This window comes from Bos indicus x Bos taurus, chromosome 3, assembly GCF_003369695.1.
Source record: "Bos indicus x Bos taurus breed Angus x Brahman F1 hybrid chromosome 3, Bos_hybrid_MaternalHap_v2.0, whole genome shotgun sequence".
Taxonomy (NCBI): Eukaryota; Metazoa; Chordata; class Mammalia; order Artiodactyla; family Bovidae; genus Bos; species Bos indicus x Bos taurus.
The window spans coordinates 7,771,162-7,790,441 of NC_040078.1; the positions used below are offsets into that span (position 1 = coordinate 7,771,162).

Genomic DNA, 19,280 nt, shown 5'->3' on the forward strand with positions numbered 1-19,280 from the left:
TTAGCAACCAAGAATGGTATTCTTTGGAAGTCCTGACTTTATTTGGGTGGGCGTAGGAGGGCTTCAGTTGCGACTTTTCACTTTGCTTAGGTCCAGAGCTCTCTTTCCCGTTCCCAGATGCTAGGCCAAAAGGATAAGGAAATAACTCCAGGACAAACACTACTTCCAATGATAGCTTACTACATGGATTCATGTTAGCTCGGCTATTTCTGGCTTCCAAGAAATCCTTCCTTTTTCCTCAGTTCAGCCATGAAATAAGAGTTTTGACTTGTTTTTTAACCTAGCATTTTCTGGTACACTAAAATGCAAAGTTTCTCTGTACCTCTAGCCCGCCATATTGCCAAAAACAGACATCTTTAAGGTTTTTTTGAATAATGATAGGGAAAAAAAATGCTTTAGGGTTTAGTAGAAAAGGCAGAGTTTTTAATGATAATTTTTAAAAAGAGATCTGGATTAAATTTCAGGTTCTTTATAAACTATGACTAATAATCATAGACTCAACCTCGATGAGTAGAAAGTGAGAAGAGGGTTTCCTACCAATTCATTTGTCCTGTTTGGTTATTCCCTGCTGCCTAGAGTTACTGTTTTTATAGACCACCCAGAATAGGCCAGTTCCTTGAATTCTGTGCCAAAAATCACTAGATGCCCCCTTTACCATCCACACAATATCAATAAGGTCAGAAAAATTAACCCTTTTAACTATATTTAGTTTATTTTCTTTTTCAGTGTAATAACTATTCGGGTACGCAAAACTCTTCAAACTAGTCAGTTTTGCTTACACATTACTTTGACAAAACTCTGTTACTTTAGACATAAGGTGTATTTACATTTCATCACCAAGTGCCTTCAGGAAATGTTTCTTAAGGCATACCTATATTTGGCAAACGTGTGTTATATATTTTTTCACTTGGATCCATACCAGTAAGGCACAAAAGTTCAATTCTCCACTGAACATCTGAAACAACATTAACAACACTATTATGGTAATGTGATCTCTTCTGAAAGAGTTCAGGTTCCTAAATCTAAAATGCTTTTGAAATCTCTGATTAAAATGTCTATTTGTCTGGCCAGACTTAGTTTTCCGGTACCTGAGAAAAGTTGAGTTAGAACTCATGGTCTGTTATTTAAAAGCCTATGCAGTTTCTATATCAATTAAAGCAGAATAATGCTTGCTTTATATATACATATATATATATACACACACACACAAGGCCACGGATGTGGAAGTTGTTCAATAAATATCTTCCAGGTGGTACTAATAAGGTTCAACTAGGGAGTTCCTGTTCCTCTTGCAGACTCCCAGGCCTGAGAAGATCCTCTGTCTCGCAGTGAAAAAGACTGCAAACGGTGAGGTCAATTAAGAAATACTTCTGAATAATATACATGATGGAACATCTTCATCCCCAACATTTGCTTCAGGGGTAGATCTCAGTCTTTCAAGTCATTGTTGCTCTCTAGCTTTGATATTTCACTGTTTGTGCCGAATTTTCTCCAGAAGAAATAATTCCAGCTTTGTATGAGTTTTGTAGCCATTTCTTTCCTATTTCCTTCTTGGTGTCTGAGATATTCCAACTTGTTAAGACATCTTCATATTTCTTCATTCCTTCTAGTTCTTCTCTGTTTTTTTTTATCTTCAGTCTAAGCCTTTTAAACATGTTTTTAAAATCTGAACAGTTGCTAATATTCCCATTACTTCTTGGCTTTCTGTTCCTAAAGCTTCACATAAAGACAGGCATAGATTTCCTTGGGTTGCTCCTCAGGATTTTCAAGTATTTCAACTTTCTCTCATTCTTATTTATTCTTTTTGTACTATCCATCTAATTTTTTAAACACAAACCTTTATTGATAAATTGAGACCACTATCCCCTCCATCCATAATGGGTCAATCTACTTGCTCATGGAAATAAGACCCATCCTTTGATACACCCATCACCTCAGCATCTGTGAAGATCAGTAATTCATTAAAAGTTTTTTGTTCCTGTCTTATCTTTCAAATCTCTATTGACTTATACAGACTTTCACAACAGGACATACCCAACACCATTCTCACTTCCTGCAGCAAAATTCTACTGTCTTTATTCATTCATCAAATGCTACTACAAAAAGTCACTGTGACTACCATTATCAGAGTTATTGATGTTCCTTCAAGAATATGCTATCTTTACACAATACCTACATAATCTTTTTTCATATTACAATTGTTTACATATGTGCTTCTCTTACTAGACATGCTTTTATTCATGTGTACATTCCTGGTTCCTTGCTCAGCACCTGGCAAACATATAAAAATATATGCTGTAGGTCTGACTGAAAAAACAATGAGCCTCACCTCAGAGAGCCTAGATAACAAATGAGGAACTAAAAGCACACAGCTTTTAAGAAATCATATAAATGTGTATCTCTGGGATTCCGTGGTAGTATAGTGGATAGGAATCCGCCTGCCAATGGACGGGACGTGAGTTCTATCCTAGTCCAGGAAGATTCCACATGCCGAGGGCCAATTAAAGCCTGCGTGCCACAAAGACTGAGACTGCGGGCTGCTACTGAAGCCCGCACACCTAGGCCTGTGCAATGCAACAAAAAGAGCCACCGAAGTAAGAAGCCCACACACCACAACAGAGTGCAGGCCCTGCTCACCGCAACCTGCACTCACGGAGCTCCGTCTGGTACTGAGGGTCCCAGTATAAAATGCACTCAACTTTTGAGAGTTGCACTCATGTCGATGAGTGCAGAAGAATTGATGCTTTTGAACTGTGGTGCTGGAGAAGACTCTTGAGAGTCCCTTGGACTGCAAGGAGATCCAACCAGTCCATCCTAAAGGAAATCAGTCCTAATATTCATTGGAAGGACTGATGCTGAAGCTGAAACCCCAATCCTTTGGAAACCTGATGCGAAGAACTGACTCATTGGAAAAGACCCTGATGCTGGGAAAGATTGAAGGCAGGAGGAGAAGGGGACGACAGAGGATGAGATGGTTAGATGGCATCACCGACTCAATGGACATGAGTCTGAGCAAACTCCAGGAGTTGGTGATGGACAGGGAAACCTGGTGTGCTGCAGTCCATGGGGTCAAAAAGAGTTGGACACGAGTGAGCGACTGAACTAACTGATGACTTTATATTCACTCCATAGTAATCTAATTCACTTTATTCAAGTAATTTAATTATATTCAAGTTCCTAAATCAGGATGATAAAGTTTTGATTAGCACGTCTCTTGTCTCCTATATTAATCAAAAGATAGATCTTCTTAAATAAAGAAGTTGCACTCCTTGGGACTTCCTTGATTCTTCAATGGTTAAGAATCTGCCTTGCAATGCAGGGGACAGGGGCTTTGATCCCTGGTTGGGGAGCTAAGATCCCACACGCTATGGGACAGCTAAGCCCACACACAACAACTACTGAGCCCGCACACGCATACTGGAACCCCTGTGACACAACTAGGGGCCCACATGCTACAACTAGGAAGTCCGTGCACCACAACAAAAGACCCTGCATGCCGCAACTGAGACCTGATGCAGTGAAATAAATTAGTATTTTTTTTAAAAAAGAAAAAGGAGTCCAGTTCTCACACACAAAAACAAAAGAATTTTAATATAAAGGATACGGGTAAAATGTCAAAAATAAATAATGAAAAAAGCAATAATTTTTTTTTTAATAATGCAAATGCTTATTTCAGGTATCTCTTCAGCATGTTTTATGTAACTTGTCTAGTATAGTGTCAACTTTCAAAAATAAGTCAACTTGAAATCATGACTTTTCACCGAGCTATCTTAGTTAACCAATTAAAAAGCGAGGTCTCTGGGACTCCATGAAGAGATTTCAAATGCTCTGGGGAATTGTGCTAACATCAAACAACAACCAGAGTCCAATATGAGATCGACTTCATTTTTAGAAAACAACTACATAGAAATAAAATGGGAATGACCTGGTTTGGCTATCAAACATGTGAACAGGAGGTTCATTATATTATTATACTATTTTCTCTGTTTAAAATCGTCATAAATAAAAAAGAGATTATTATTATTCAACTTATAATTCCTTTCAGTTCTCAACTAATTTTAATACAGATTTCACTCCTATCCCTAATAAATCTGCTTTCCAAGATTACCACTGACCTGCTAATCACCAAATTCAGTATTTTCATCTCAGTTTTCTGCCTCTCCCAAGCCCTCAACATGTGATACCACTGCTCAAGCCCCTCCTGAAACTCTTTTCATCCTTGGCTTCAGAAAATCATTTTCTTCTCATTCTGTCCCCAATCCTATTCACTTTGAGTGTCTTTCCCTGGGTCTATCTATTGTTCATGCTGAGTCACTCAGATTCTTATTATTCTTCTTCCTCTATTTTTCTCCTTGGATAATCTCAGCTACTCCACTAACATCTCTGTCTATCTATCAGATAATTGGTAGGGAGGGGTTGGGGGCAAGAGGAGAAGGGGACAACAGAGGATGAGATGGCTGGATGGCATCACTGACTCGATGGACGTGAGTCTGGGTGAAGTCCGGGAGTTGGTGATGGACAGGGAGGCCTGGCGTGCTGCGGTTCATGGGGTCGCAAAGAGTCAGACATGACTGAGCGACTGAACTGAACTGAATATCTAGGCATTACCTCAAATTTCCCAATATCTAGTCACTATCTCAAATTTATACTAACAATAGAAACCATTATTTTCCACCATGAAATTATTCATCTTTATATGTTGGCTACTTCATATAAGAGTATCACCATTTGGTCCCTCAAGAGAGAAATTTTGGAATAATGTTTCCTTTCTCTCTTTTCCTCCTCACATTCCACACTGTATTCATCATCAAATCCCACAGAGTTTACATCAGAGATGTACCCTGGGATAGGCCATCCTTTCCATCACCATAGTCCAAGTTTAGACTCTCGTCTATTGCTTTACATACATCAACAGAATCCCATGCTGTCTCTGTCAACAGTTTCTCCTCCATCCAAACCATTTTCAATAGCACCCTCAGAGTCATTTTAGTCATCTTCCTAAGATACGAAACTGATTATGTTACCCTCTGCCTAAAAACCCAGGAATGACTGGTTTATAGTAGCACTGAATACAGCAGCATACTAAGCCCTTCATTATCTGGCCTCACTTATATCACCAGCTATATTTCCTCACACACACTTCCACATACATAAAATGCACCGGATTTTTCACTTTTTTTCTGAACTTGTCAGCCATTTCATAACTGTGCCTCTTATCATGCTGCTCCCTTGGCATGCCTCTCCCGTACTTTCCACCAGGCAAACGATCGTCGTACTGTAAGATTCAGCTTCCTCTATGGGATTTCCCTCATCATTCTGGCATTCAACAAAAGAAAATGTTTTGTGCATCTATCAATATGACATGAACCTTCTCCTCAAGGAATGCATATTCTGGTTTATATTCTTTTAGTACTTTGTTCATACTGAAGTTATGACATTTATCACATTATGCTATAGTCATCCTGCCACACGTCTCTCCTCCCAGCTGGATCATGAGATCTTTAAAGGCACGGCCCCTGTCTAACTACTCTTTGACTCCCCAACATCTAGGATGCTGACTTTGTTCATGTGCAGAGTATGCCATGGTTAGTGGGAATCTGAAAAAGATGATTTTTAAGATCCCTTTGAATTCTAGTATTCTATAATTTCAACATTAATGCAGCACTTCTTAGTTGTGATTTAGCTGAAAACCTGTGTCAAATACAGCTAGAATGCTTAAAATATTTATATTAATTCCTGTTCCAAACCTACGGAAGAGGAAACAGAATTACTGCTCTAGTTAGGGAAGAAATCATTCAAGTGCCTTATAATCACTGACACTCAAGTATCATAGTATTGAGGGAGGTAATATTATAATTACATTTTAAAGGTAAGTAATTGAGGCATAGAGAGATTAAGTAACTTGAATAAGACAACAAAGTTACTAAGCTAGGTGGGGAAGCTAGGATTTGAACTCAGTCTAATTTCAAGGCCCATGATCTTTTTCAGTTCAGTATTATGCTTTATCAGTGCTCTGTTTAATAACTTAAGGCTTCCTTCATTTAAAAAAAACATGAACTTTACTTTCTGCCAGACCTACATGAAGAACAAGAAAGAGGAACCAATCTTTCTTCTGTTATCTTGCCTCTGAGGAGGAAAAAACAAATCCATTTTTCCCTAGCTTATGACTAGAGCAAAAATAATAAATAATAAGAATTCAAATTTCTAGCATTAGTATCCAAAACAAATATCTATACACTTACCTCATGGGTCCATAGTTCAATATTACAAATGCCAAAACTATCATCACACAGATAGCTCTTCGCTTCGGACTAGGAACTTTAAGCCTCTGGTTCTAAAGAAAATGATCATATTAAATACAATTGAATTACACATCAGTCTCACAAAAAGCAACATCTAAGATAATAATAACCCTCCTCTTTACCAGTTATGAGAATGCTTAAATGAAAACCAAAATGCAAATATGAGGAAAGAATACTTTTCAAAAGACTAAGGAGAGGAGTAGGAGAGAAGAGACACAGCAGCCCTTGTTACAGAGGCCTCTTCACCCAAAGGAAGAAGTCAACAATTTTATGTTTTTATGAATCTTCAAAGAATCCCAAGGCACTGTACTTTAGTAATCTGTCTCTCTCTTAAATCACTGTTTTCAGTAACATAATGGAATATTCCCATGTGCTCAGGGTAAGATAGAAAGAGCAATGTAAGAAGCCAGTCTCCGGTGGTCAGGACTCCACGCTTTCACTGCAGGGAGCATGGGTTTGGTCCCTGGTCAGGGAATGAAGATCCCACATGCTGCCCTGCACAGTCAAACAAAAACGTCCCATTTACTAGGCAGAGGCATCTGTTTGGTTTAAGAAAGCACTGCAGTAGGAAATTCTGAAGGCAGCAGATTTCATGAACAGAACTGAGGTGATTAGCCTCATTGGGATGCATAGCAACGAAATACAAAGTATAGCATAGTGGTTGGGTGAACTGAGAACACATTAAATTTTTAAATTTTGTATTGTTTACTCTTTTAAAAGGGAAGACCTAGTGGGACTACTTAGGAGACCTGATGTGATTCATTTAGTCAAAAAAAAAAAAAAAACAGAGAAAGGGTGCTATGATAATAAGGGAGAAGAAACCCAGGAAAAGGAGACAATTTTTATACACAGCTTGGGAGGTACAATTCCAAAGCTCCTCTTTCCAACATTTTATCCTTATGACAAATGTTTTTGGGCTTATTGTGCCTGTCTTTTCCTATTTTTATTTTACAAAATTTAATTTAAAATGTAAAATTTCCAATTGCTTTATCAGGAAAAAAAAATACTTCAACCCATCATCTCGCCTCTATCACTAACTAGCACTCACCTCTGATACAACTTCATCCAGTTGCCGCTTCAGGGAACCATTCTCTTTCTTCAGCTTCTCATTCTCCAAAAGGGCTGCCTTTAACCTTGCCTCTAAGCCTAGCATGTATTCTTTCTTCTTCTTGCGGGACTGACAAGCTGACTCTCGATTTTTAATCATACGTTGCTGTCTCCTTAACACAGCAATCTAGGAAAAGTTACAGTAAATCAAAAATAGTTGGATTTTAGAATCACATCAGTGAAGAATATACTGACTTTTATAATTATCTTTAAACAAATTGTTCAAAAGATAGCTTATTGGTTGTTTTTAAAAAAATACTCAAATGAAATAAACTGAAATCAAATGATTAAATAAGGCCTTCTAAAACCTGTTAAATGATTTCTTCTGGTGTTTTCACCAGAAATAAGACTTATTTATTGATAAATAATAAATAAGATTTATTTATTGATCTTCCCACTTTCCCTTTAGAAATACTATTTATATGTATACATACAGCTTTAATCTATATCAGAGGCCCTGAATTACTTGACTGTTTTTCGGAACCATCTATCCAGTTACTTATAGGGCCACTTCTGCTGGTAGAGTTACCATCACTTCAAATTCACCACGTGCCAACTGAATTCATTATCTCCCTCTACCTATTCTTTAAAACCTACTGATTTTCTATCAATGGTATCTCTCAGGATATAAAGGAAGGTGTGTCCTGTAACCTATTTTTCTTTCATTCCCTACCATATTAACTCATCTCCAGACTACTGCAACAGCTTTCTAACTACTTCAGCTGGCTTGAAGCTCCTTCTGTCTACAATTTTTAAGATAACTTTCTTCTAAAAACATTTTAATCTTGCTGCTGCTGCTGCTAAGTCACTTCAGTCATGCCCGACTCTGTGTGACCCCAGAGACGGCAGCCCACCAGGCTCCCCCGTCCCTGGGATTCTCCAGGCAAGAACACTGGAGTGGGCTGCCACCTCCCTCTCCAATGCATGAAAGCAAAAAGTGAAAGTGAAGTCGCTCAGTCGTGTCTGACTCCTAGCTACCCCATGGACTGCAGCCTACCAGGCTCCTCTGTCCATGGGATTTGCCAGGCAAGAGTACTGGAGTGGGGTGCCATTGCCTTCTCCATTGCAAAAGCAAGCTAGTCACATATTTTACCTACCCACGTTTGCTTTCAAAATCTTCCATAATGCGACCACTCTCTACTTTTCTAACTCTCCAACTATTCACACCACACCTTCCAATCAAGGTTATTCCATGATCTTCACACATATCTAACGTGTTCCTTTATTCATACTGTGTGTTCTGATTTAGAATGCTTTCCTCTACTAAGCTATTTAAGGACCATCCAAACTCTTAATTATGATAGACCACTAGGAGTTTTTAATATTGTCTGAATTACTTATGCCCTTGTAGTTCAGAAGATACAGCTGAATGCTCTGTTTCAAAAATGCTGACTTTTTCTCTCTTTTCCTAGATTTTATACCTCGGAAGCCAAAACTATGTGATATGACCCACAATATCGACCATAATCAAAACTTACTGACCAAAATTATTTTTGTCATATTTTATAAACAAAGATGTGAAAAGTGTTTTAGCATTAGTCTATTTCAGAGAGAATGTGAGATAGTAAAATTAAGTCCATAAAAAGAATCAAATAATATTAAATGTATTATTGTAAGTGTACAGATGACAGAATTTCTGACTTCTCTGTTTTGTAAAGGACTTTTAAAAAAGGAAACATTTTACTGTGGCTGTTTAATAACTTTCACTGAGATACATAAATAAAATTAAATAATTTAATGCTGATTTCTTTTGAAATAACACTGCAATTTCCACCCCATACTACAGTTTCTAGAAATAGAGGTATACCAAATCCAACTGAGCCATCAGACTCCATAAGGAAAAAAAAAGAATCCACAAGGAAAAGAAATATTACATGAGATATCAAGAAGTGTATCTTTCCCCCCTTTTTTTTTCTTTTTTTAAGTGAAACATCACAAGAATGCTGACTTTGGTTATCACCCATCTACAAAATCTCCCTGTGGCATAACTACCCCACTCTTCAACACACACACACACGGGGCAGTGCCAAATCACGATGGGTTTTAACTATCCATCAATTTCAAACTATTTCCGGACAATGCCACTTTGTTCAAGCCACTATTACTCTTAGTGATCTTCATTTTTACTGAGAATGCCAGTGTCCATAATTAATACTTAACACAAGAGCGCTGAAGTACACAGAACGCCGAGCAAGCATGTAAAAGAGAAGGTTCCCAGATGGAAGAGCTTGTACTAAAAGTTGGATAAAAGGTAACCTTACTTATTTAAAGGCTGATTAATGTATGGACTCTGGGGAGGCTTACAGATGGCACACTACCTAATAAATTTCAAACAGGATTAGGGATTTCTATAAACAATAAAAGCACCTGCATATTATACAGCATAAAGTTTCAAAGGCCGTCAGTGCACATGCCTCAGACTAAAGAAATGAAAACCACCTGTAGCCAAATATTCATTTCTTCCCATAGAAAGAGATAACAATAGTTCTGAAAATGCAGTAAATACTCAGTATTACCAATAAATACAAAAGATGAATACAATAAAAATATATGAAGTCCACAGGAATCTCCAAACACAGAGCTCCTACTTTACATCTCAGCAAGCTATCTTCAGCTAACTGAATAAAATATTTAAATTATTCTGTATTTTTGAGGGTAAAAAAAATAAAATAAAATTTCAGATTAAACATATACATATTGTTTGTTTGTTTGACAGGGGAGGATATTTTAAAAGAAAAAAAGGACTACCTGTAATTACTATTCTGTAAACTGATTTTCTTCCCATACAACATATCATGATCATCTTTGACATGCCATGAGAATGGCAGCACAGTATTTCAATTACATTGATGCTCCGTAAAACATTTAATTAATCTCTTGTTGAAATTGTTACAGTTTTCAAGATTCTTTAAAATAAGGCTCATCATTCGACACTGTTAAGAGTAGAAGAATCAAGGCTAGAATTTAGGGCAGTTAATTCCAAGACCAGTGCTACTTACACAATAGCTCCACGCTGCTTTTAAATACCAAACAGGAAGTCCTGCATTACAGTACGGAACTCTAAACTCAGTGAACTGTGTGGTTACTTTAATTATGTGCCTGTTTGAAATTGAAGGCTTATGGAACTGCTTGTATCTGGAAGTTTACCCTCCTCTGTTAGCAGTCTACAAACATAAAATCAATACTCTGGCCCATTAATCAATTGACACATCTCCTTGTGGGCGTATAAGATGATTTAGCATGATTGAGATGAGTGAACAGCTAGCCGGTCCCTGCTTCTGATCATCCTGCCTTCAGACAACTCTTTCCCAAGCATTATGTCTTGGAAAAGGAAAAACTCCAAAGCAGAAAAATATTCTCCCTGTATTGCCACTGCACTATAAAACATCAATAGCGTTTCCTTATTAAACATTTATTTGACTGTAAGAAAGACTCTCACAATTGCCATATGACCCAGCAATCCCAATGCTGGGCATACACACCAAGGAAACCAGAATTGAAAGAGACACGTGTACCCCAGTGTTCACTGCAGCACTGTTTACAATAGCCAGGACATGGAAGCAACCTAGATGTCTATCAGCAGACGAATGGATAAGAAAGCTGTGGTACACATACACAATGGAGTATTACTCAGCCATTAAAAAGAATACATTCGAATCAGTTCTAATGAGGTGGATGAAACTGGAACCTATTATACAGAATGAAGCAAGTCAGAAAGAAAAACACCAATACAGTATACTAACGCATATATATGGAATTTAGAAAGATGGTAACAATAACCCTATATGAGAGACAGCAAAGGAGACCCAGATGTAAAGCACAGTCTTTTGGACTCTGTGTGAGAGGGCGAGGGTGGAATGATTTGGGAGAATGGCATTGAAACATGTATATTATCATATGTGAAATGGATCGCCAGTCCAGGTTTGACGCATGATACAGGGTGCTCGGGGCTGGTGCACTGAGGAGACCCAGAGGGATGGTATGGGGAGGGAGGTGGGAGGGAGGGTCAGGATGGGGAACATGTGTATGGATTCATGTCAATGCACGGCAAAACCACTACAGTACTGTAAAGTAATTAGCCTCCAATTAAAATAAATTTATATTAAAAAATAATAATAAAATTAAAAAAAAAAGAAAGACTCCCATAAAAGGAGAACTTTCACAAATGGACAAATACTTTTTGAAGGCTGGATCAATTCAAGAGTCAAAATCCTAAGTCTCTTTGCATTATGTTTCATTTTAAGTTACTGATAAACACAAGACATGTTCTTCTTACAAATAAATAGACTATATAGACCCTTGATTCCATGACGTTGCTAAAAAATGAGCTTCGAAGTCCTGAATGGCTATAAAGATATTAAAATATTTTACGGCTAAGAAATACATCCCAACATCTCACACAAGCTCAAGACAGATCAAGTACAGGTAACATACAGGTGAATGAACCACTAGGCTACTATACATCTATCAGTTCTAATTCTCATTTTGCTGAGTTTTTCTCTCTACACTGATGTATAAAGCGAACACTGTTGCTGATTAACCTCTTCATTATATCAAACAAAACTTTATTCAATTAAATAAAAAAGAAATAAACTTCACCTACTGGAAAATGACACTTTAATCCTCTAAAGGTCTCATCCAATCCAAAAACAAAATGGTTCTAGTACCAATGTTAAACACATGTGCTTAATTACCATGTAGCACAATAATGACTACTGTATCATAAAATATGGATGCTATTAACTTTGCTGTTTTATCTGATTCCAGACTGTTCAAATAAAGTCAATCTTTATACTTTGTCTCACAAAACTTAAAACCATCTGCTTGAATTTTTTTCTTAATTAAGAGAATACATTTGTAGAGAGAGAGAAAAGGGAACAGCAAGTTTCAAGATACGGATAATTTAAAGTTGGCACCACATCAGGGCTGCCTTGTAAGCCTCGTTGACAGAGCAGAGTAAAGACCACAGTGCTGAACTGAGGGAAGGCCAAGGTCTGAATTCTAACTCCACTATCGCAGGTCATATGATGGAGGTGAGGATCAAATTTAATGGACATGAAGGTTGTCTGTAAACTGTAATGTACTACACACATGCCATGCTGTGCTAAGTTGCTCCAGTCATATCCAACTCTTTGCCACCCCATAGACTGTCACCCACCACGCTCCTCTATTCATGGGATTCTCCAGGCAAGAATACCACCATGGGTTGCCAGTTCCTCCTCCATGGGATCTTGCAGACCCAGGGATCAAACTCATGTCTCCTGTGGCTCCTGCAATGCAGGCAGATTTTTTACCACTAAGCTATATGTTGGGCTCCAAAATCACTGCAGATAGTGACTGCAGCCATGAAATTAAAAGATGCTTACTCCTTGGAAAGAAAGTTATGACCAACCTCGAGAGCATATTAAAAAAGCAGAGACATTACTTTGCCAACAAAGGTCCGTCTAGTCAAGGCTAGGGTTTTCGCTGTGGTCATGTATGGATGTGAGAGTTGGACTGTGAAGAAAGCTGAGCGCTGAAGAATTGATGTTTTTGAACTGTGATGTTGGAGAAGACTCTTGAGAGTCCCTTGGACTGCAAGGAGATCCAACCAGTCCATCCTAAAGGAGATCAGTCCTGGGTGTTCATTGGAACGAATGATGCTAAAGCTGAAACTCCAATACTTTGGCCACCTCACTCAAAGAGTTGACTCATTGGAAAAGACCCTGATGCTGGGAGGGATTGGGTGCAGGAGGAGAAGGGGACGACAGAGGATGAGATGGCTGGATGGCATCACTGACTCGATGGACGTGAGTTTGAGTGAACTCCGGGAGTTGGTGATGGACAGGGAGGCCTGGCGTGTTGCGATTCATGGGGTCACAAAGAGTCAGACACAACTGAGCAACTGAACTGAACTGAAGCTATAAGTTTCACTAAAAAGAAATATCCTGCAGCTATGAATAAACTGGGTGAGGAAACACATATTCTTAATTCCATCAACAATGTGCCTCAGAGATACTCTGATAAACTGTTCAACTAAAGTAATATTGCAAATATCTGCCTTCATTCCAGCTCTTATTTTTACAGATTTCAAATATTAAATATCAGATTAAAACAAAAACAGACAAAATCTGGAAATCCCATTTAATTCATACAAAAGCAGAAAACCAGGGCCTAAGAATAAAAATCTAATTCACTCTCCTCCCAAGATCCCTCAGTCTGCTCCTTATTCTGTATTTATCAGGACTCTCATTTGCCTGAGAAGGCCATTAGGAGGTTTTATGCACTTACAACAAAGAGTCTGGTATATACCACTTCATCAATATCAGCCATCTAAGTAACATGGCCTTGACTGAAATATTTAACCAACTGATTCATTCAATGGTAAAATGGGAACAAAGCCCGCTTTACAAGGATTTTGAGAGAATCAAATAGGACTATGTGAAAATAAATGTGAAGTACTTATCAAAACTATATTAGAGAAGAGCTGAACTTCTCAGAAGCGTCAAAAAGACAAAGGCTATGGGAATGCTCCAGACTGAAAGAAGTCAAAGAGACATGACATCTCAGTGCAGTAGCTGACCCTACAGGGATCCTACACTGGAGGGGGAAAAACTCAAGCGATAAAACTGTCATACTGACAGCTGAAAAAAGTATTTTACAAAGGGTAAGAGAATATCCCTATTCTGAGGAAATACACACTGACATATTTAAGGGTAAAGAACTATAAGGTATGTAACTTACTGTAAAATAGTTCAGGAAAAAAATGTATATATGTGTGTATATATATATATATATATGCAGATGGTTAGACAGGCAGATAAATAAAACTAACTGATAAAGCAAATGTGGTAAAATGTTAACAACAGGTAAATCCAGGTAAAGTTACATGGTGTTCTCTGCACTAGTTTTGCTTTCACAACTTTTTAAAATTTGAAATTATTACCATATGCAAGGTCTGTACACATGTCCACACACATGCACACACACACATAAGACTGCAGTACAGACATAACACTAAGGAGTTATAGCAAAAGCAAAAAGAACTTTCCTTTAAAACTCATAATCAAGGGTGGTAAGAGCCACAGAAAATGTTAACCATAACAGGTTTAATCTTTGAGTATTATTTGTTAACCACCTTTAACCAGTCAAAAGTTCTCTCCTGTTAACAATTAATATTCTTTCACACATTTGTAGAACAGTGATGTTCTGGAGAATACACACCTTCAGGACTATATAGCCAATGATACTTTCATTGAAATAATTTGTCATTTTTCTTTGTAAATTATCTATTCACTTATTTTGTCCATTTGGTTGTTGGGTTAACTTGCATCTTTCTGATTTGTAAACACTCTTTATATACTAAAAATTGCTTTTAAAAGACTACACAAACTTGCACATGAATTTTCAAAGCAGCATTATTCCTGGTAGCCTAAAAGTGGAGACCACCCAAATGTCCATCAACTGATGGATGGATAACCCAAATGTGGTATATCTGAAAAATGGACTATTATTTGGCCAAAAAAAGGAGAAAACATTGAAATATACCACATAAATACATCTTGAAAAATATTGTGCTAAATGAAAGAAGTCATACACAAAAGCTATATCATGTATAATTCTACTGACATGAAATGTCCAGGATAGGCAACTCCATACAGAAAGCAGGCTTAACTCAGTTTGTATAGAATCTACCTGCAGTGCAGGAGACCCTGGTCCAATTTCTGGGTCAGGAAGATCCGCTGGAGAAAGGATAGGCTACCCACTCCAGTATTCTTGGGATTCCCTTGTGGCTGGTAAAGAATCCACTTGCAATGTGGGAGACCTGGGTTCAATCCCTGGGTTGGGAAGTTCCCCTGGAGAAGGGAAAGGCTACCCACTCCAGTATTCTGGCCTGGAGAATTCCATGGACAGTACAGTCCATGGAGTCACAAAGAGTCAGACACAACTGAGAAACTTTCACTTTTCCTTATACAGAAAGCAGATTAGGAAGTAGCTGCCAGGGGTTGAAGAGGATGGCAGATGAGGAATGACTGCTAACAGGAATGGAGTTTCTTTTTAGGGTGATGAAATATCCTAGAATTAAACATCAGTAACAGTTGCATAACTCTGAGAATATACTAAGCAATCACTAAACAGTGCACTTTAAAAGGGTAAACTCCGACTTCCCTGGTGGTCCAGGGGCTAAGAATCCACCTGCCAATGCAGGAGACACAAGTTTGATCCTTGGTCCAGTAGGATTTCACACGCGGCAGGGCAACCACACCCGCGTGCCACAACCACTGAAGCCCAAGCACCCCAGAGCCCGCACTCTGCAACAAGAGAAGCCGCCACAGTCAGAAGCTCACGCTCTGCCACGAGAGAGTAGCCCCACCTCGCTGCAACTAGAGAAAGCCTGTGCACAGCCACGGAGACCCAGCAAAGCCAAAGAAAATAAACAGTTTTTTAAAATAAAAAGGTAAACTCCATAGTATATGAATTTTAGCCCAACTAAGCTATTAAAAAACCCCAAGCAAACAAGGACTTTCATTCACCTCAAAAGGCCATGGAAGGCAGAAGCTAAGGACCCTCTTTCCAGACAAATGTACATGCATACAAAGTATTACAAGCAATTATGCAGGGAACAGAGTGAGGTGAAGAAAAGGGAACTTGTTATGGAAACACTGAAACCTATCGATGGGTACCATTAAGAAACCCTGTGACAAATTACAACTACCCCTAAGGTGAAAAGCTACCTAGCTTCTGACGCTCTAGTTTCAGTTCCAAGAATTTCTCCTACAGATACACTTTCATATGAACAAACTGAAGTAAGTACCAAGTTATTCAATGGAGGAATGTTTACAAAGAAAAAAAAATCCACAAAACTCTTAAATGATTATGACAGCTGTATGAGATAAGACTACCATGCACCTATTAAAATAATAAGAAAACTTTTTATGTACTGCTGTCAAAAAATCTCTAAGATATATTGAAAAGAGTGACATGCAGGAGAGTGTTTATAGTATGTTACCATTTCCATAAAACAGGTAAATAGGTAAAAAGATATACTCTTATATACTAAAGAACTATCTCAGAAAGAATGCACAAAAAACTGGTAACAATGATTGCTTCTGAGCAGGGAAACAAAACAGCTAGAAAGCATCTAGGTCATGGGAGGACTGTCTTCCTAGGAATGAGTCTCCAGGGGTAGTTTATAGGAAGAGAAATCAGAGAAAGGACAGAAGCATTTAATTATTTATTAAGATATAAACCAGCATCCCTCTAAAAATAATTATTTATTAACCTTATCAAGATGCTAAACTGAGAAATAAAGAATAAAGAATGTTAAAGTTGCCGTGACATAAATCTAACCTAATGCAACACATCAGGGAAAAAAAATTTTTGTTCACTTCTCATTCCAAAGCTACTGTAACCACAGAAGAGATTACTTGCCAAAGTCTTTATTCAGGATAAATTTTTAGGAGCCCCAAATCTCCATCTAAAGAGGAACTGCAAATATTTTAACGAAGCATGTTTTTCTTTTACGTGCACAGTGTCTGGTAGCAGCAAAGCCAAAAAGTAGTCAGCACAGAAGTAATTTCTTTACTAGAATCTGGATAGCTTTTCAGATCTCTAAATCTTCCTGTTGAATTTGTTCTGATGGATTCCTCTACTTTATAGCCTAAAGAAATATCATGATCTCAATGTCTCTGTTGCTTAAGAATTTAGTTACTAAAAAGTTCATTATTTATTCACTATTTATCTTTTTAGGTCTAAGGTAGTCACACAATTCAAGGTTATTCAGCTCACACTTTGACCTAACAGTATCTATTTGTGGGTTTACAGACAAAATAAGCATCTTCAGTAGTTCACTTTTTTTTTCTGAAACAGAACACAGACACTCTCCATCTTTCTAAGTTTCTCTGCACTGCTTTGCATTGTAAACAGATTGTTTTAGATTCATACTTTTCTTGGAAGCTACTCCTTTAGGGGGTACCCTGTGAGTCCTGCTACTACACATCCTCCTGGGTATGACAAGAATACAAAGCCCTGACCACTCTTTACCCAGGCCATTTCTCAGGGTTGACCTTGAGAGATGAGATAACATCTCCCTCTGGACAATGAGGAGGCTTGCTTACTGCTTGCTGTAAATGTAGTCAATTCCCAACTTCAGCATTCCGCCACTGCAATAAAGGAACACTGTGTGTACAGCATCATCTGGGCCAGTATCACATCACCCCCATGCTGACAATACTAACAATACCTGAATTCTTGAACTTAACTATGTAACACTGTCCCCACAGAAAGAAACACAAAGTTTCAATTTGGTATGTATGCCAGGGGAATCCCCTCCACACCATTCTCACACCCAAGGCCACTGAAAAGGATCCCCAGCACCCACCTTCTCATGATGGCTCTAGTGACCCAGGACAGGGACTCCCAAAGGGAAGGGCTGGGATGGAAGGAGTCAAGGTCACTAAGTAAAGATCAAGACAGAGGATCCAAAGTAATAAGGGGTTTGAAAGACCCTCAGTGGAGCGAATGGAGAGAAGACCATTCGCTTCTCTCAGTGGGCTGAGAGAAGACCTGCGGCCTCCTGTCAGTATAGCCTGTACCCCTTCATCAGTCTCCCATCTGATGTTATTTCAAGTTCTGACCTTGTTTCTGATAATTTTTTTTCCATTGTATCCACCAACTGATTTCTATTAAGGGTTTTTGCTCCACCTTGACCCACTTGCAACATTTAGAAAAGAATTTCACCCCTCTTTTTTTTCTGTTCTGTTGTCCCAGTAACCAGAACAATGTTGTAGCTCCGTAGCCTTAAAACTAGGACCATAAAGTCTTGTGAACTTTATGGAATTATAATGGGTAAGTGGAAGTGTTCAATGCAGATTTAAACAGATTGCTGTTTCCAAGCCCTTGGTTTGATGTTTGGCAACATTCAATAGCACTTTAAAGAAAGATTAGCATGTTCTCCCATGAAGGCATCTTTGTAGTTCCAAGATTACCATTTACTAAGAAACTGCTTGAGAGAATTTCTACACTGAAATGAGAGACCATGTTCATTTTTTCCATCAGGATCTGAGCCAAAAACCAACCATATTTCTTGAAGACTTAGGTGAGGTTTCCAAGAGTTAAACAGAACAGATTTACCAGCAAAAGGCAGGAAGAGTGAGATTATAATTTGAACCAGGCAAACTGTTTCATAACAGAAAATGTGGCACTTAATGTAGTTTGCAGAATATGGTATGCTAAAAATGCTACTTTATGGCAGGAGCAGACCTCTGGAGAGTGAAACCAGCCAAACGAAAAGAACAAAAAAGGTAGAAAAAAAGAAGCCATGTCAGCAATACAAAGCCACAAAAAACTGATACACTTTTTTTTGGTTCCGAATTACAACTTTTCCACCACATTTTGTGGTTTAAAAACACACAAAAAAACGCTTGCTGTAAAAGTTTTCATTTTGGCCATTTTGAATCGGGGTTATACTAATTCAAATTTATCCTAATTTAATAGGACTTGAGTCTAACAAACACACACACTGTTGAGGTCACAGGAGACTACATATGTGAGCAGATCAAAGTTTTCTGCAGCTCCTTCTGGAACAGATTTATCCTGGGTTCCTGAATGGCTTGGCCAGCTGATAGAGGACAGACTGATGTTTCTTTACTTGAAATAAACATTAAGTCAAAACCTCTAACAGAAAACTCATACTGAAAAGGTTTGGCTCACTCCCTGATGTGCTAGTCAAGAAGAAACGAGCACAAAAATCTCAATGCAGGTTGATTGGAAAATGTATTCTAATCATCTTTATGTCTCTTGCACCAGACATACAGTACTTGAATCTTTCTTATATAACACTGTCAATTCTGAATTTTGAAAAATAATAAGAATGCTAGTCAATAATTATTG

The 19,280-nt window shown here is 38.1% G+C and overlaps 1 protein-coding gene across 3 annotated transcripts in view; it reads right to left on the minus strand.

The window, feature by feature from the left end:
- Nucleotides 1–19,280, minus strand: part of ATF6 (activating transcription factor 6) — a 234,143-nt gene that overhangs the window by 177,518 nt on the left and 37,345 nt on the right. For all 3 annotated transcript variants that reach the window (XM_027527485.1, XM_027527476.1, XM_027527490.1), the window contains exons 8-9: nucleotides 7,351–7,536; nucleotides 6,243–6,334 (exon numbers count right to left, since the gene is read on the minus strand). In XM_027527485.1, the coding sequence (XP_027383286.1) occupies nucleotides 6,243–6,334; nucleotides 7,351–7,536 (278 nt within the window). The remainder of the gene's footprint in view (nucleotides 1–6,242; nucleotides 6,335–7,350; nucleotides 7,537–19,280) is intronic.